The sequence below is a fragment of the Cydia fagiglandana genome, chromosome 22 (genome assembly GCF_963556715.1).
Source record: "Cydia fagiglandana chromosome 22, ilCydFagi1.1, whole genome shotgun sequence".
Classification (NCBI taxonomy): domain Eukaryota; kingdom Metazoa; phylum Arthropoda; class Insecta; order Lepidoptera; family Tortricidae; genus Cydia; species Cydia fagiglandana.
In genome coordinates, this window is record NC_085953.1 from 463,528 (window position 1) to 483,240 (window position 19,713).

Sequence of the window (19,713 nt, forward strand, 5' to 3'; positions counted from 1 at the left end):
AATGCATTATAATTGCATTCGCTTGCATATGCAAAACTGCGCAGACGCGTTTTTGTTTACTATACTTTGTTGAATCATGCGTGCCAATGCCAAGGTGACCCTCGGAATAGTTTAGCATAGTATTCACCCGTAAGGTCAACTGATATTCCATCAATTTTAAGGAAAATTTGTAGGTATAGGATTGCTTTAAAAAAATGTTTTGGGAATAATCTTCTTATAGGGACACTTGCGCCATCCAGGGCTAGCCACTAACTCGGGGTTAACCGGTTAAACCCGGAGTTACCAGTACAATTTAACCCTGTGTTAACGGTTGGCTCCCCGTTAAAAAAAATACCATCGCCTACACTGGTTACAAAGCCCAGCCGTAAGATTAACTATTCAGATTGGGAGTATTGGGACGGTGAACGTGTTAAGTATAAACTTTATTGGCATAGCTTAGTTAGACTATCAGTAAATTCGCGATAGGTACTGATGTGTCGATATTATCACGAGATATCTAATCGCTTGGATTCGCTGTAACACGCACGCATCAATATTTCGTGATATAGATCATGATATGCGTGGATATAGCGTTAATATTATAATATAATCCGTGCCAAAATACAGGTTATAACCATACACACAATCTCAAAAACCCAAACAAAATAATCATCAATTCTCAATGATCTTACAATCCGTGACGTCACGCCGGGTGGGCGGAGCGGGGCGTGGCGGGGGGGCGTGGTCTGCGTTCATTGACCCGGCTGCTATACGAGATATATACCTATATATAGACTCATTTGCAATTCTATGGGTATGTACATGTCTGTGGTTAAGGTCTGTATGAAGGTTTCATATTGTATTAAATCTTAGAGGATTTAGTAACTGGAGACGTCATGGCTATTTATAGATGATTTCAACGTAACGTATAAATAGCCATCTGCCGTATTCGAACTTCAAGATATTCACAAGAGACGACACGTACTAGATCGATTCTAGAAACGTTATAGTTTAGATATCAACTAGTTCTCTTTTGCAGCGCAATTCGGGCAACCAATGTCACTTTTACGTTAGATAGAGTAAGATATATTATCTATTAGATGTGAATTGGATCTCTAAGTCATATCCTGTGGAAATCGTTCAAGAGTATCTCCAGAATCGCGCAAATGTCAAATTTGACAGGTTAGATCTTAAACATATCGTTATCGTATCTTGGTGATGTCTAAAAGGCGCCCAGGGGTCCCAGCGCGCATAAGTTGTTCGCAGAAATCGCGAAGTGTCTGGTTGACGTAACTGGTGACCGAAGAGCTGGCGGCTACCTCGCACAACGTATCAGTATTGCGATACAGCGGGGAAATGCCGATGCCGCCAGCATCCTTGGTACAATGCCTCAGGGGCCTATTTTAGATTTAAGCTGGTTATTAATTTCGTTTAGTTGTAGCACTGTTTATATATTGTATGTAAATAAATGATTTAAACTTTTACAATTAAACAAAGTTATAAAGATCTAATAGATATCTATTTCAAAATCCTAATCGGGCCCCATGTCAGTCCATACAAAAGTTTGCACAATTGTGCAAGGTTTTAGGCAGAGGGGTAAGCTCTTAAAGGCGACTCCAGTTATTAAATGCACTAAGTATGAAGTAATGTGTGGTGAAATGTAGAGTTAATGACTCACTTTAGACCAGGCCGGGTCCGAGCAGGAGCTTCCGGCGCTTACTTTTCTATGACAGATGATCGATGATCACGTCATGCTTTCCAAAAAACGAAGCGCCGTAAGCTCTGAGCCGGACCCGGCTCGGTCTAACGTGAGTCATCCTATGGTCAAATATATCGGTCTGGACGAAGAGAGAACTTTCAAGTGAGGAGAGGTGTATAGGTAATTTAAGTCTCTTTGGTGATGTAGTACCTACTTATTACAAAATTACCTAGACACATACTTGACTGTATGTAATGTACTCTCTGACAGGGTTTTCTTAGGGCTAATAGGTATGGGTTTCTTCAAGAAAAGAGCGTAAGTTAGATATTGTGACCCGTCTGTTATAAAGGATATATACAGAATAGCTATAAAATAACTGCATTCCCGTTGCCAGGGAGGTTTCGGGATTATACTGAGCGACTTTTTCTATGGGACCAACCCCGAAATCGCGAAAAAAAATATTACCCTCACATAATGCCAAATGTGAAATGTATGAACCAGCCTAAGTTTTTTTCGGAATTTTGGGAACTAATTTGTGCTTTTGTTTATTTTCAGATGCCGAGAAGACAAACAAACATACACACAAGCTTACGAGAAAAAAGTTCTTAACTAGTGCAATGTTAAATTTAGGTATTGTTATAGATCATTTTCGTATTTAAACGCGAGTTATTGGTGCTTTCCTGTTAAGTTTATTAGAGTCAGATCTTTTTTATATGTTGGTGTTTTTTTTACTAACTTCAATATGTGTCGGACTTCACAATTAATTTAAAATTCGATTTGTTAAATTTATCGCCACAATTCTAACCTAAAATGTTAAATAACTTATGATGAACAATAAAAAAATGAACAACGTTCAAACAGACAATGAAATTTGAACAATGGACAATGATCTTTCAAACGTGAACTGACAATGGACTTTGAACAAACAATGCAGTGAAAAACAGTGAACAAACAATGCAGTGAAAAACAGTGAACAAACAGTGAGCCTTGAACGTGAACATGTTTGAACGGTGTCGATAAACGATGTATATATGAGTGAGTGTCGCGATTGGGACATGTACACCACGTGGTACAGGGGGGATGGGGGGATGCACCACCAGATGGGCATGTACCACCACGGCCCGCCGATGATCAAGACTGAAGCTGGGGTCAATAGCGACTGCATGATGGCGGTCGATTACGCCCCACCTATTAAGGTAAGACTCTTTCTTTAAAAATAAGTCTTATCAGTAGAAAGACCTCCACAGTTTTTATTAGGCTCTTTAATTGTTAATAATATTATAATGTATGCTAATGGTCAATACTTATAATTTATTTACTCCAAAATTCTACCGCAAATAGTGCCCGATTTGGAACCAGGTTACATTTTTTTCAGTTCTGATCCTGGTAGTCGTGGATTTGAAAGAAAGAAAAAACGTACCTACTTATAATATAAAATATTAAAAAAAAACAGCGGAAAAGTAATACAGAACTGAAATTACTTCTTAATGACTGTGTTCTAAAAAAGCGATCTACTTACACACATATAAAATAAACATTACAGTTAAACAATGATTCTTGAACTTGAACAAACAGTGAACCTTGAACGTGAACATGTTCAAACGGTGTCGATGAATATGTAGGTATATATGAGTGTGATGTGTGATTAAGACTAAATTGGGGTGAATAGCAACTTCATGATGGAGGCAGTTAATATATTTATTTAAACCCCGTCGCCGCACCACGCCACTTTTAATTAGTTTATATTTTTATTTGTTTCTATTTCTTTTTATCGCTAACATAGATTTATAAGTTTTGCTGTGCCTTGTACCGTAAAACGGGGTGAGTAGGTTTCGCGGGGAGGGGTGGGTTATGAATGGGGAGAGAAAGTTTGAGAGGGGGGTGAGAAGGGATTTTAAGGCTACTGCTACAAAAATAATGTGTTTTAATTTAAAATGGAGCTATAGTAAGACGCATAATCCATATACGCATATCCGTGGGGCTTAGTCAATTTGTGTAAAAATGTCCTAAAATATTTATTTATTTATTTTATTTATTTATTTTTTTATTTATAATAAAAAAAATCGATCCAACAATCTTCCAAAATCACCTTTGTATGAAAACCCCTGTCACCCCAAATACGAGGCACTACGGGGTGAGGTGGGTTTTCCTCTTTATCGTCAAAGTTATGAAATGGAACTACCCAAAATAAAATAAAAACTAAAATACAAACGTCCGGAACACTTAATTATATACACCATTCAGTTTTCATATGTAAAAATAAAATGTTATCGAGGTTTGAAATTTAGTTTTGACCCAACTCACCCCATTTTACGGTACTATATTTGCAGAGTGTTGCACAACTCGCAGAAGATTTTAATCGACTTTGATTTTATTGGAGTAAGCTTCAAGTTCTTAATTCCACACAGAAGAAAAAAAATTTTTTTTTCAACCACATATGAGTAGAAACATGGAGGCTGATACTAATCTAATAATTTGTTATGGTTTTGAGCTGGTTTTGATATGGCCTTAACAATTGTGTTGGTCATTGGCGCGCATCTCACTCATGACTTCCACATCATTTTGCATGCACCATATAAAAACAGCGGGAAAAAAAACCCGGTAACTGCAGTACTTTGCTCACGTATTGCGAAATGACATATACCGCCTCCTCAAGCTGATAATCATCATCATCATCATAAATTAAGAGCTTAAAAAAATGCGTCGCATGTGGAAATTAAAAGACTGGCACAAGAAAGAAATGATTGGCGATTGCTCCACCGACAAGAGCAAGCTGATAATACAGGGGACAATCCAAGGCAACGGAAAACGTGTAGGACGTTCCTCGTGGCTCAAAAACCGGTGCTGGTTCAAGATGAGCACCCGCTCCTTCGATCTGCAGCGTCAAAAGTAAAAAACCGGACAAGTGCTAGTCGGACCCGCCCGACGAGGGTTCCGTTTTTAGTATTTGTTGTTATATATAGCGGCAATAGAAATACATCATCTGTGAAAATTTAACTGTCTAGCTATCACGGTTCGTGAGATACAGCCTGTTGACTCACAGACAGATAGACGGACAGACAGTCAGACACGGACGGTGGAGTCTAAGGGCCACTTGCACCATCCCACTAACCCGGGGTTAACCGGTTAAACCTGGAGTTACCATGGTTACCAGTACAATTTGACTGTGGGTTAACGGTTTATCCGGTTAACCACGGGTAAGTGTGAAGGTGCAAGTGGCGCTTAGTCTTCGGGTTCGGAACCCCAAAAATAGCCCTAATGATAGCCAACATCCGGCGAAGACGGCACCATAAGAAGAATCAGAGTCAGAGATCTTCAAGGTCGTACCACAAAACCATAACAATTTTTTATCTGAATTGTGCTCACAACTGCAGTGAAGTGACATGCAACAAACTCTGGGTGCGCGCAGCAACGTGCCAACGTTAACGCTCCGTAGCGTATCGTAGTCACCTCTCTAATACTCGTCCATATTAGTGCGACAAGTGACAGTTGCATTTCGTTCGCTACGGAGCGATAACGATTGACACGTTGGCTACGCAACCTTACATTTATTCTCATTAGAGTTAATATGCGTTCGATTCGTAGCCATTGCGCTGTTCAATCGTAGATCATTTCTGAAACAATCATACTCATTACTAGTACTCATTATCAGCTGTCAATGGATCAAGCAGGAAAATAATGATTAGATTGGATTACCATTGATTTGCATTTGTTAATTGTGATTGAGGTTCCGGGTTGAATGCAGTGGAGCGATTTCTCTTGAATTTTTGATGTACAGTCGCCACCAGCGGCCAAGGTGCTCACAAATATCTGAGCACGCCTCTATTGTCAAAGCTTTAGAGTGCTTGTTCAGATATTGTGAACACCTTGGCCGCTCCGATATATCTGATGGCGACTGTACCATCACGCTCCGCGATTGTTGCGCCATCTAGGGTCCTAGCTAAATTGGTTGTTCAATACTAACGCTATAGAACTTCCAATTTAGCAAGAACCCTAAATGGCATAACAGTCCCGTGTGGTGACTGTACTAAGGTACCTACCTACTCTTAATTAATATCGATGGAAGTACCAATAATCATACTTGGACGGATTCGGTTAAGTATTGTAAGGCATAAGGAATAGAGCGGGACATGTTGCCAGGCAGAGTGATAACGCAAGTCATCCAAATTTGTAAGAGTTTATATCTGGTTACTTCTTGCGAACATAATATTCAATCGAAACTGTTTCAATATGAAGGCATTGGGGTAAAAGAAACACAGTTTATTCTGCTTGGGGCAACAGAAATAGATTCCCTACTCAAGTGTTTTTCATGTCGTAATTTTTCTCTTACCCCATCTAACCTTAACTAATTTGCAACTTCGATTAGTTCGATTGATTCGCAACTCAACAACGTAAGTTTTAATCTTGAAATTTCAAAAAAAAACCTAGGTATTTCAATTTACAGATAATTAAGTGATCGATTACTTCTCACAGCTTTTCACGAACAATTTTAATCAATTCGTCATAATCCGAGATTGCTTTAGCGGTACCACACAATGGCGCCCGGCTTGACAAAAAATTAAAAAGTCTCAAGTGCAACGTAAAATTCATTCACTATCAATCTAGGTACGGTTATCAAACATCCGTCCCCGTGCTGGCCATTAACAAAGATTAAAAAAAGTTTAAAAAACAACCTGTTTGGTTTATTCTTCGACTGTCACGCACGATCGCCCGTTTCTCTATGGTTTGGCGTCGCGCGCTTTTTATTTTTTTACCTTATTTTTTAATCTTCCTCGGAGGCTGCGGTCGGCACGTTTATGGTACGTGGGTAATCATCTAGTTAACTTTTGATCCACCTGTTGGCTCATTCATGGAGGATGAATGGGTGCCTGTGCGGAAGGAATGGGTGCTATGATAGGGAGGCTACGTTATTCAAACTTAAGGCCTGACCAGGAATATATGATCACGCGCCATGTTGCGGAATTTCACTGGAACTATTTTTTTCATACAATGTATACTGAATTGTCGCCCTATACATGAGAATAACAGCGCCCTCTTGACAATGATCATAATACTACTGGTCAGGCTTTACATTCGCGCGAATATTTATTTCCCTATTATTGGCACGTGCGAAACTCAAGGGTGAGTGATAACAAAATGACATGATTTTGATATAACAATGTAATTCTTAATTTGCCACAACATATACGTATATGTTGAGCCCCACCTTTGCAGTTGAAATAATAGCCAATAAAAGTATTATAATTATTTTAGAAGCGTTTGAAATGCGGTGCTGGCGGAGACTGGAAAAGATCAAGAAATAACCACAAATGAAGAAGTGTTAAAAAGATTAGGAGAGAAAAGGCAACTGGAGACAATAGAGAGTAGGAGAGGGAAAATGATTTGTCACCTCACCTTATACGACATGACGCTTTTATAAATAACATAATAGAAGGAAATATTGCAGGCAAGAGAGGAAGGGGAATGCCGAGGATAAGATACAAAACACAAAAAAAGAAAAGGTAGCTGTGATGTCGTATAAGGAAACCAAGGAGGCAACCCTGGATAGAGTCTAATGGAGAGAGCTACACCGACAAGTCTAACTCTTAAATTTACGACGATAATTATTTTATTATAAATACGTGTGACTTCAAAACACGTCGTTCGTAAAATAAAGACGTCCACAGCTATCATTATCTGGTCCCCGCGCGTGCGGTTGAAACGCCGCATTAGTCTTTTAAATTAATTGCCCCATACGAGGGGAGGACGTAAGATCCCGAGCGCTTTGTGGACTACAAAAGACGGAGTTAAGTTGAAAGAAGATTGTCTACGTAAAAAATGGTCTAGATGTAAAATATACAAGTCAGTTAGTAAGCACTGTGGGACTAAGTCAATTTGTGTAATAATGTCCTATCATATTTGTTTGTTTGTTTAATATAGAAATAATATTAAAAACATAATATATTTTGTTGAAAGCTACCTTAATTACGAAAAATTAAAAAAAAAATTGAACATTTTTCTTTGCTTTAACAGTTCAATAAACGAAAACCATCATCATCATCATCATCTCAGCCATAAGACGTCCACTGCTGAACATAGGCCTCCCCCTTACTTGGGGGGGGGGGGGTGAATGCCATAATCGCCACGCTTGGCAGGCGGGTTGGCAAAAACCATAAACCATAGTATATAATAACAAAAAAAACGTCACCTTTGACACTGACATATATCTAATCCATATCGTATCTACATTCTAGATGTAATATTTGATGTAAGTATCTTAAAGTTCGAATCGGGCAGAATGTCAATGTTCTACATATAGTTATTTATAATAAACATAGTGTTACGTCTAAAATGTTACTAACAAAATCTGGATCGCTTTTGGTCTGAAATAAAGATGTTTTTTATTTATTATGTCAACGATGGATGATCAATATGATCATCAACAAAAGCTAGTAAAAAAATACACGTATTTCCAAATCCAGGATGCTTTTACCCAACATATCTCAGCCAATCAATACCTTGACCTCCCGAAATCAAAACCAAATCATCCCTCAAGGGACGCTAAAGACCGTTTCGGCAGTTTTTTGCCGAGTCCGTCATCTTGCACGATTTATATCTCGCATCACGGGGGGAGGAATCAGATTACGGTGTGTCAGATATATCGGAGCGGCAAAGGTGCTCAAAAATATTTAAACACGCGCTTTAAGATACGAATCAGCTGTCAAAAAGGCGCTTCAATTCTAAAACGACAAACTTAAATTACCCACATGACATGAAACTTGTCATGAACATTTCGTTAGCATAATTATTGTCTATGTCTGGTACTACTTTTCATTGCTAGAAATTGTAACAGGTACAAAGAAAATAGAGCTATTTTTCGACAGACTGAATTCATAAACCTTATTTTAAAAACATATAATCACGTTTTTTATCGTAAAAAAATAAAAAATAAATAAATAAATAAAATACATTTATTAGATATCTATGTATATATGTTGATCTGTGGGCACGACAGTGAGCAAAACGAGGAGGAATGGTACGTCTTGCAATCTAATACACTCAGCGCCACTTGCACCATCCCACTAACCCAGGGTTTACCCAGTGTCAATTTGTACTTGTAACCATGGTAACTCCAGGTTTAACCGGATAACCCTGGGTTAGTAGGATGGCGCAAGTGGCGCTAAGAATACAGAACAGGGTGCTCCGATAGGCTTCTTCCCTTGACGATCCCACCAGAAACAAGTACTCGTTAATTCATCTGTCGTCATTTTTAAGTGAAGACAATTTATTGGGGGCGGCAATGTTCCGCCCCGCGTGGTGATCGTTCAAATCGATCCCAGCATACAGTCATCGTCAGGCTCTGACAACGAGGGAAGTGTTTTGTTGTCAACGTTTTACCTGATCTAGTTTCTAGACAGACATCAATACTTGCCAAGACAAAAAGATTCAAATTAGATTGGAACGGGACCTTTTTATAGGCCTCTGGATGTCTGAATTAGCTAGAGGCTAGAGAAGAAATATCCCAGGGCTATGGCTTCTCATTTTCGGCCTCGGCGACTGAGTAAGTATGCACTGGCTAGTGAGAGCGACGATCGTGAGCTCTCAGGTGACTCACGTAGCCTATTTTTGCAGTAAATGTACATTTACGTCCACACTCACCGCAGGTCAGCACCCCTCCGACAAAATTGTAGTTTATGACCGCAGGTGGTCGGGCCTTTGACTCGTCACGCTTCGCGCCGAGTTCCACTCGCCTCTGCTCTTCAAAGGCTTGCACTATTGTACTCACTGTATGCCTCCATTTCGGCCGATCTTTTGCCGAAGTCTCCCAGTGCGATGGTTCAATGTTAAGCTATGCTTTTTCCCTTGATTATCCCACCAGAAACAAATAGTCGTTAATCATCTGTCGCCATTTTTAAGGAAAGACAATTTATCGGGGCGGCCATGTTCCGCCCCGCGCGGTGATCTGTCAAATCATTCCCAGCGTTTATCTTGATGTGCTTAGTTAGAGACGCTCACAACCGGGTATGTGACTTTGGTTTTTTTTAATAGTCTATTTGTGTCCCACTGCGGGCAGGCGTGGCTCACTCCACGATTTCGTCGCGTCGCTACAAGTACTTACATGCGCCACACCAGTTTTGGTGTCTAGCAGTAGTACTCGTAGTTGCCACGCACGTCAATGGAACGGCCGCCTGCTTGCGTGCTTGAGCTTGTATCTCGAGAGATGACGAGTCATACGCGTTTTGTTAGAGAGTGAACCTTCTGTACCTAGTACTATTACATATTTATCCTGTGCTGCTGGGCAAAGACCTCCCCTTTTTATACTACGTCGGTGGCAAACAAACATATGGCCCGCCTGATGTTTACCAATCTCCGTAGCCTATGGACGCCTGTAACTCCAGAGGTGTTACGTGCACGTTGCCGACCCTAGTTGAGCTCTGGCAACCTTACTCACCGGCACGAACACGATTGTCACCTTGGCTTGGCACCCTGTATTGCCTTAACTAAAGAATATAAATCAAAAGAAACACATTCAGTTCATTGATTCAAAATAATACTTGATAAAGATTGTCTGTTGGTAAAACTGAAGTGATGACACGTCTCGTGTAAGAGAAAATTAATTGTTGTGTGACAAACCGTCATAAAAATACAAAGGGTTAATAAAGGATAAGTATACACGATAAATAGTTAATTAAAGGAAATGATAGATACAAACATTTCATTATAAACATTTGTCACGTGTAAAATATTTCACATAATTGTTTTTAGGGTTCCGTACCCAAAGGGTAAAACGGGACCCTATTATTAGGGTTCCGTTTTTTTTTTTTTTTTTTTATTATGAATGGGCTTACTCATGGCCACAGACTAGCCGAGGCGTAGACGTGGCCTACGATGGAGCGAGCTCGCCCAGAAGGTGCCTGTTCACTCTTGATTTGAAGGTTGCCGGGTTATAAGAACACGGAAATATAGACGCCGGCAGGGAATTCCATTCCTTGGCAGTTCGCATAAGGAAAGTAGAAGCAAAGCGCTTCGTGCGAATTGGTGGAATATTTACCATGTAATGATGGAAACCGGCCGTGCGTCTAAAAGTCCGATGGTAGAATGGGGACGGTGGTATAAGCTCGTGTAGCTCTTGGGCACACTCCCCGAAGTGCAGCCTGTAGAATACCGACAGGCTGGCGACTTTCCGCCGATGGGCCAAAGACTGAAGCTTAGCCGTTAGCTTCTTGTCGCCAATCATCCTCCTGGCTCTGCGCTCCACTGAGTCCAAAGCGGCGAGTTGGTATTTAGCTGAGCCATCCCACAGGTGGCTGCAATACTCCATACACGACCGGACTTGAGCTTTGTAAAGTGTTAGAAGCTGTCCAGGTGTGAAGTATCGCTTCACCTTATTTAGGACGCCCAGCTTTCTGGCCGCAGTTTGAGCTTTAGACTCAATGAAGCTGCCGAAGCTGAGGACTGAACTCAGCTCCATGCCGAGGAGTTCCAGACTGTCGGCAATAGGTACAGATGCACCCCGGAAAGAAGGAGTCAGGTCGAATGGACTCCGTTTTGCGGAAAATAGACACGTCTGCGTTTTGGAGGCATTGAACGTGACCAGATTGTCATCACCCCACTGGGAAACGAGACTAAGGGTCAAGTTCATTCGCTCAACCATGGCCTCTCTCTGTGAACGTATATCCTCCCTGCTGTCCCCTGCACTAGCCAAATATCTTTCAACAACCGTACTGTCATCTGCATAACCTACAATGCTGGGTTGCAGCATGTCGTTAATGTGGAGCAGGAAAAGGGTTGCGGAGAGAACAGACCCCTGAGGAACACCAGCGTCAATGGCCATGAGGTCCGAAGAGCAGCCATCAATAACTACTCTGATCGACCGTTCACTCAAGAAATCAGATAGCCAGCTACAAAAGTCAGCAGGGATGCCGTATGCAGGAAGCTTGCTAAGGAGACTTGCGTGCCAAACCCTGTCAAAGGCCTTCGAGATGTCCGTACCCAAAGGGTAAAACGGGACCCTATTACTAAGACTTCGCTGTCCGTCCGTCCGTCCGTCCGTCCGTCCGTCTGTCACCAGGCTGTATCTCACGAACCGTGATAGCTAGACAGTTGAAATTTTCACAGATGATGTATTTCTGTTGCCGCTATAACAACAAATACTAAAAACAGAATAAAATAAAGATTTAAATGGGGCTCCCATACAACAAACGTGATTTTTGACCAAAGTTAAGCAACGTCGGGAGGGGTCAGTACTTGGATGGGTGACCGTTTTCTTTTTGCTTTTATTTGTTTTTTTTTTTGCATTATGGTAAGGAACCCTTCGTGCGCGAGTACGACTCGCACTTGCCCGGTTTTTTTTTTTTAATAAAAGTTCTCACTTTAGGTTTGATATACCTTCTGTCGGATGTAGGTTCAGAGTGCACACATCACATAATTATGGGCGACCTTAATACAGACTTGCTGAGAGACACATCCAGATCACGGCATCTAAGATCTATTGTTGAAGCGGCAGATTTTTCCTTAGTACCCTTGCAGGCTACGCACCGCAATTCTGACTCCCCTGATACATGGCTGGACGTGATTCTGACATCGTCGTTAGATAACGTTATTAACTCTGGCCAGTTTCTGGCACCGGGCTTCTCACACCACGATTTGATTTTCATAACATATAAAGTCAAGCCACCGAAACCAAAACCGGTAGTCGTACATCTGCGGAGCTTTGCCCGGCTCGATATGAATCTTTTGAAGCGGGACGCCGCTTCAGCTGATTGGGCTGCCGCGTTGGGTGCATCAACTGTAGATGAGAAAGTAGCCAATTTTAACTCCTCTCTCCTAAAGTTATTTGATGCACACGCGCCGGTTCGCGCAGTGAGACTGAAGCGACCGCCTGCTCCTTGGATCACTGGAGATGTTCGGATGGCGATGGGTAAACGGGATAAAGCGTTTCGTAAATACAAGAAGGATCGGAGTGAGGGTAACTGGGGTCTTTTTAAAGCTGCTAGAAACCGCTGTAACCAAATGGTAAGGGCAGCAAAGCGTCGGCATATCCACGAAAATGTCTTGAACTCATCCCTTGCTGACACGTGGAAATTTTTGAGATCGCTTGGCATTGGTAAGGGTAAACCTGATATAGATTCTTCTTCTTTTACATTAAACCAGTTAAATTCGCATTTTTCTAAAACATCAACTCTCAATCCATTAACCAAATTCAAAACTTTATCTCTCATTGCCTCTTTTACTTCTCCAGATATCGTTCCTTTTACTTTTTCTCCTGTCGCCATTGAAGAAATCCGCAAAATTATAGTATCAATTAAATCTAAGGCCGTTGGCCATGACAATGTCAGTCGTCTTATGATTATTCACATTCTGGACAGCGTCTTGCCAGTTATTACTCACATAGTCAATACTTCTATACTCACTGGCGTTTTCCCATCATGCTGGCGTAAGGCGTTTGTCATCCCACTCCCCAAAATTAATAATCCAAGCTCACTTAGCCACTTTCGTCCCATATCTATTCTCCCGTTTCTGTCCAAAATACTAGAGGCTGCGGCCCACAAACAGATCTCACACTTTGTTCATAGCAACAGTCTGCTTTCACCGCTGCAGTCTGGTTTCCGGTCTGGACACAGCACCACCACCGCTCTACTTAAAGTTACAGAGGACATAAGACTCGGTATGGAATCTTCCAAAGTTACGGTGTTAGTGCTGATAGATTTCTCCAACGCCTTTAATGCGGTAGACCATGACCTACTTTTGGCTACTCTTACTCATTTGCGGGTTTCTTCAGATGCCACAAAGTGGTTCTTTTCATATCTTTCCGATAGAGCCCAGGCAGTCCGTGCCAGCCGCTCCTTATCTGATTGGTCTGAACTGAGTACTGGAGTACCTCAAGGCGGTATTCTCTCTCCTTTTATCTTTTCAATTTTTATTAATCTTATTACCGCCAAGATTCGATGCTCTTACCATTTGTACGCAGACGATCTTCAGCTGTACTCGCAAGTTGACGTGGAAGATATAAACACGGCTATCTCATCAATAAATGCTGACTTGGATTACATCGCCGAGTGGTCTGTTAGCTTTGGCATTTGTGTAAATCCAGCTAAATGCCAAGCCATAATTTTAGGTAGCCAGTGGCAAATGTCTAGGTTGAGTACAGTACCTGTTGCTCCGATCCTTTTTGAGGATGCTGTAATTCCGGTGAGCAGTCGGGTCGGGTTAAGAATCTCGGATTAGTTTTAGATTCCAACCTTTCCTGGTCTAGTCAACTCTCGGAGACAAGTCGGAAGGTCACAGGTACACTTAGAACTCTATATAAATTTAAAAACTTTCTGCCTGTAAGCACGAAAAAAATGTTAGTGCAGTCCTTAGTGTTACCAATAATTGATTACGGGGATGTGTGTACTACTAATGCCACTCAGGAATCACTCAATAAACTAGACCGTCTACTCAATAACTGTATTAGATTTATATTTGGACTTCGTAAATACGATCATGTCTCCTTTTACCGCCAGCAGCTCAACTGGCTCTCCATCCGTCGTCGTAGGTCCTTCCGGATCCTTTGTATCCTATTTTCGATCCTGTTTGAGCCTTCTGCTCCTGGATATCTCAAAAGTAAATTCGTCTTCGATACTCCTCGTCCAGGATGTGAGCTGCGTACCTCCCGCGTTCTCAAACTGACCATACCTTCTCACCGTACTGGTTTTATGACTAATTCTTTCGCCGTCCAGGCTAGTCGACTCTGGAATTCACTCCCTCTAAATATTAGACAAGCTCCAAGTAAGTTTTCTTTGAAGCGGTTGTTGCGTAAGCATTTGCTAAAACAAGAGTTCGAATAATATCCATCATTATTATATTTATAGTATGTATTGTATAAATATGAAGTAGTTTATATATATTTTATTTATTTATGTAGTTTATATGTATAGTTTGCTTTTTTTATTCACTGAATAAGTATATTTCTCTCTCTGCACCAATTGTAGATGTCTGTTTGGCCCTATGGTTGACTGGTAGAGAATGCCATTTGGCATTAAGTCCGCCATTTGTACATTTTTGTATACACTTTGTGCAATAAAGTTTAAATAAATAAATAAATATTAGGAAATGAGATGGTTTACTATTTTAGGCTATTTTAAGATTTGAAATAATAATGAACGAAAATTAAAGTAAGTGATTAAAAAAATTGCGTAGCTTAAAACAATGGCTGTAAGTAATAGTGTTTAAATTATCATCCTGGATAATCCATATAATTTTTTTTCATTGCATTTAATTAAAATAGTTACTTGTTTTCCAAGGGGTAAAGTTGCTAAAATATTGATACTCGAGCATTTTAATCATCATGATGATGATGATGATGATGAAAATCAGGCATATAGTGAACAGTGAAAATTGTTGTCTCGTTCCCTGAGTTGCTGATCAGTTTGCCCTTAGGGCATCCGAAACAACCTGACGAATTATATACTATAGGTCTGATTTTGCGATCGGCCGCCAACTTATACATTCCGTCGCTGCTTGTAGGTACTAGGCAAAAGAAAAGCCCGCTACCCCATGCTGGCGCTCAGCAGCGGCCCCCGTGTGTGGCGATCCTGATTAATGACGTCACGGCGCGTCACCGCTGACGCATCGTTAGACGTCGCGAACGTCACAAATCTAAACCGAATGTTTTCGGAAAACGACGGAAAATTCTTTTCTAAATCCGGTTGACTTTGGAATAGTTTTGAGACGTTTAGCGTTATATCAAATATGTATATGTATGTAACTAATAAAATGTAGCAATATTTATTTCATAGGAAAAAGACAATAGAAAGACAAATAAATAACTTATGAACTGAATACATCTATAAATAATACTAAATTAAAACTAACAACCCTAAATATATCTAAAATAAAACAAAGAATAAAAAACTACTCAAAGAGACCTCTCCGCGCTACCCCCAGCGCAAAGGTGCCCATCACACTCACACTAATAAAATGATTCTAGTTAAAATTATAACCTGCGACTGCGGTGCGGAAGTTCAAAAGATCCAGCACATAATACGCGGGTCCTACCGAAGAACTAATCACCCTGAGGGACGAAGTCATAAAGTGGCTGACTGGTCGATCTGTAGATATTTAATTACATACTAGCATATTGTTTCTATTTTTACAATAATTATGTTTGTCATACGTTTAAATAAATAAAATCTAGTTAAAAGAAAATCCCGCTGCATTTCACAGTCACAGAGTCACCGCTAACGTATTGGTAGACGTAGACGTCGTGAATGTCGCAAATCTAAACCGAATATTTGGGAAAACGGCGAATTATTTGCGGGCCGGAAAAACACGGTGCACTTTACGAATGGAATTCATTTATAATTCAGGTCTAATCTTAGAAGGTAAATTTGACCCACATCCTGGTTTCGGGCTAATTTGGACACTTGGACTTGGACGCTGCTTCGACTGCTGATCTGTATTGTATTTGGATAAAAGTTGAGAATACCACAGTGACCTATTTTTGTGTACCATTATTTAGCGTAGGCGTAACAGAAAAACGATGGATCACTGTCACGTGGCTCAATCCGAGGGTTTAGGTTAATAAGATGCTGGGTTTATTGGAATCTACTTAAAAAAGCTCAGATAATGACCGTTGAATGTTGGCTATAGTCTATCAAATAATGTGAAAATATTAACCGTAATGTCAATGGGCCCGATTCGGATTTTGAAATAGACATCTTTTAGACATCACCAAGATACGATAACGATATGTTTAAGATCTAACCTGTCAAATTTGACATTTGCGCGATTCTGGAGATACTCTTGAATGATTTTCTCAGGATATGACTTAGAGATCCAATTCACATCTAATACGCTATCTAACGTAAAAGTGACATTGGTTGCCCGAATTGCGCTGCAAAAGAGAACTAGTTGATATCTAAACTATAACGTATCTAGAATGGATCTAGTACGTGTCGTCTCTTGTGAATATCTTGAAGTTCGAATACGGCAGAATATCTAGTAAGGTAAAGGTAAAGATAGTAGTAATATCTAGTACTACATTTATATGGAAAAGCGGCTGTCCACTATCATCTATATAACATACACACTTTTATTGTATGTCTGTATACTTACTTACATGATTTATGGATAGGTTATGAACCAGTTTTCAACCACTGACAATTAAATTAAAAAATCCGGGTATTATTATCATGCCCTAAAGATGGCCGAGTCAAATACCTACCGTTCATAATTAGTATGGCATGGTGACTTTTTGTCTCTTCTGTGTACATAATTGATTTATGATTACTCTATTCTGAAAGAAACGACAAAAACTGCTGATTTGAAGTTTTAAGTCAGAATGGAAAAGGCTTTCGCGAATACTCACTCTGAAAAAATAACTTAAAAATAACTCGTGAGATGTTTCCAAAAGCGTAGCTTAGCCTATGTTTTCAACAGAGATTGTTTAAGTTTGTGTAAAAAAAACCTTTAAACTATTTATTATATTTTTTAGAGTCGCACGAATCGCATCATAAACCTCCATTATTTTAATACGACATACAAAATTTCTACTCGTTCTATTTACTTTGTGTCCTTTGTGTAATATTTTTTTTTATCATCAGTCAATAATCAGCCTTAGATATTATTTATGTAAATGTTCATGCCAAGTGTTTTAATCATACTCATTTATTTATTTATGGACTACACTGGTCCACACAATACACATAAAATTTGTACACGCAATGAAAATATTACAATTTTTGTTTCTCATTTAAAATGAGATCGTAACTCTAATTGTATGGAAGAGGCTTTTTGCTGGCGGGTTCCAATTTAAAATTAAAACATTATCAATCCAATACTTTTCAAATCTAAAAACAACAACAAACACTTGTAACTATTTTTTCCAAACTCGTGTTACAGCGGCGCCCCCACTCCGGCCGCGGACCCGTCTAGCGCCCTCTCCCAGTTTTCCACCCCTAGTCCAAGCCAGAAAAACGCCTGGTAAAAAACAGTTGCAGGCACCTTTCAATAGATGGCGCTGTGCACAGGTGGAAGTAAACTTTTAAGAAATGTTTTCCTGACGTGAAAAAACACTTTGTAAGTGCGCAAAATAAAACTAACACATTTTTTTAAATTTTAAATACGTCTACCTACTATAATGACTGGTTTAATAACTTGGTTCCTTAATTAATAATCTGATATTACTTATTACATATTAAATAAAATGAATGCTTAATATAGCTGGTCAAGCAAATCTTGTCAGTAAAAAAAGGCGCGAAATTCAAATTTTCTATGGGACGATATCCCTTCGCGCCTACATTTTTCTAATTTGCCGCCTTTTTCTACTGACAAGATCTGCTTGACCAGCTATATTTTCAACTAAAAAAAAGCACTTTCTTAAGGTTTCAATATTTAAAAAAAATGTCGAAAAACATATTATTTATAAAATAATATATACCTAAAACCTACTCCACATTACATATTATTCATTCGTTGTCAAATGGTCTTACGACTCTTACTACTAATAAAGAGATCATAAATTTAAATTATGCCTAGAAAATATCTCCTTTCTTGATTATCCGTATAAGTTTTATGATAAACTTTTATTTGGCTTATTTAGACTCAGAATTACGAGAACTATTGAATAAAAAAAGAAAATATGTTTTCCATACAAAATTGTGTCAGTCTGTTAGACCAGCTTTGTGATAGAAAACTGTGACTGTCCATACAAAAAATATGTGTTAAAATGTGTCACAAAACCTTAAATTTAAGTACTCGTAGAAATTAAACTACAAAACTGTAGGGTGTTTAAAAAAAGTAAATAGTTTCTGTAAATGCCCATCACATTATGAATAGTCAATTGTTTCTTTTGCGGTACAATGCTGCAAATATTATAGTAAAATAACCCTGACTCAAACTGACTCTGACTTACGATAAAACACAATAAAATCATTGTAACACTCAAGTAAAAACACAAAACATCCATGTAGGTTATGTTTTAACACAGCATGAAAAACCATTACTTCTTGTTCCAATTTAAAAAAAACATGCACATAACCATCTTATATATTCAAATTTCGAATTCGGAATCGAGAAACACGTCGCAATGTAAACACGAACCTTTCTGTATTGACAGCTATCGCAGCGCCACGGATTATTCTAGTACTTTTTTATTACTATAAACCTGCTAAATTAAAAAGTATTATAAGCTCGGTGGTTAAAGAAGAAAAGTGACTTTTTGATTTAGCAGTGTTGTATTCCTTAACCCTTTACTGCGCATGTCCCCATACATAAGTAGTCTGAGGAAAAAAACACAAATTTATACCGGGCAAATTTTAAACCTATACTTTTTTTTCGCTGGACCATTTTTATGTCGGTTCTTTGTGTGTGTGCGAGGGTTTTAATTATCGTATCGACTTAATTTGCTTGCGTCCCGCTGCCGAGGCCCGTCTTTTGCCCGATTTGGCTTGAAAAGCATTGTTTTTGCTTGAAATTGTGGTTTTCTGAGTGATATTAGCGTGTTTTGACTGCTCTAGGTTATGTTGTGATTGTCGCGCGTGTTTAGTTCCGTAGTTTTGGAGGGAAAAGGAGTATGAGCAGTATTTTCAGCGATTTGGGGCGATAATGAACAGGTATTGTATAAGATTTACTTTATTCTCTGCGTGCAGCAGTTGATTAATGAGAACGCATATGATTAATTTGTAAATATCATCGTAACATAAATCATAATAATTGTAATAGGATCTCTTAATGACTGGAATTATAAACAATTGCTTCCATTTTTGTAATCTAATACAGAAACTGAACACAAGCACGCGAATATAATAAATAGCTTTGCTGTACCGTAAAATGGGGTGAGTTGGGTCCTCGATAAAATTTTATTTATACATGTGAAAACTGAGTGGTGTGTATAATAAGCAGAGCTCGGCGGGGGTGAGCTGTTTTCAGAGTTTGCACAACATGGACATGCCTTGTCATTCGATGGTATATGTGGTGTAATTTAATAACTAAAGAAATTATTTTATTTAGGCTGCCTTTTCGCTACGATCTTTACGTCGCTATTAAAACAAATGAATTTTATAGCAAGCTTT

The 19,713-nt window shown here is 39.3% G+C and overlaps 1 protein-coding gene across 3 annotated transcripts in view; it reads left to right on the forward strand.

Moving 5' to 3' along the window:
- The first annotated feature begins 2,678 nt into the window (after positions 1–2,678).
- The window catches only part of LOC134675593 (zinc finger protein rotund-like), a 186,581-nt gene continuing 169,546 nt past the window's right edge, over positions 2,679–19,713 (forward strand). For 2 of the 3 annotated variants that reach the window (XM_063533909.1, XM_063533910.1), the window contains exon 1: positions 2,679–2,874. In XM_063533909.1, the coding sequence (XP_063389979.1) occupies positions 2,710–2,874 (165 nt within the window). In that variant the 5' untranslated portion in view covers positions 2,679–2,709. The remainder of the gene's footprint in view (positions 2,875–19,713) is intronic. The other variant, XM_063533911.1, reaches the window with a different exon arrangement.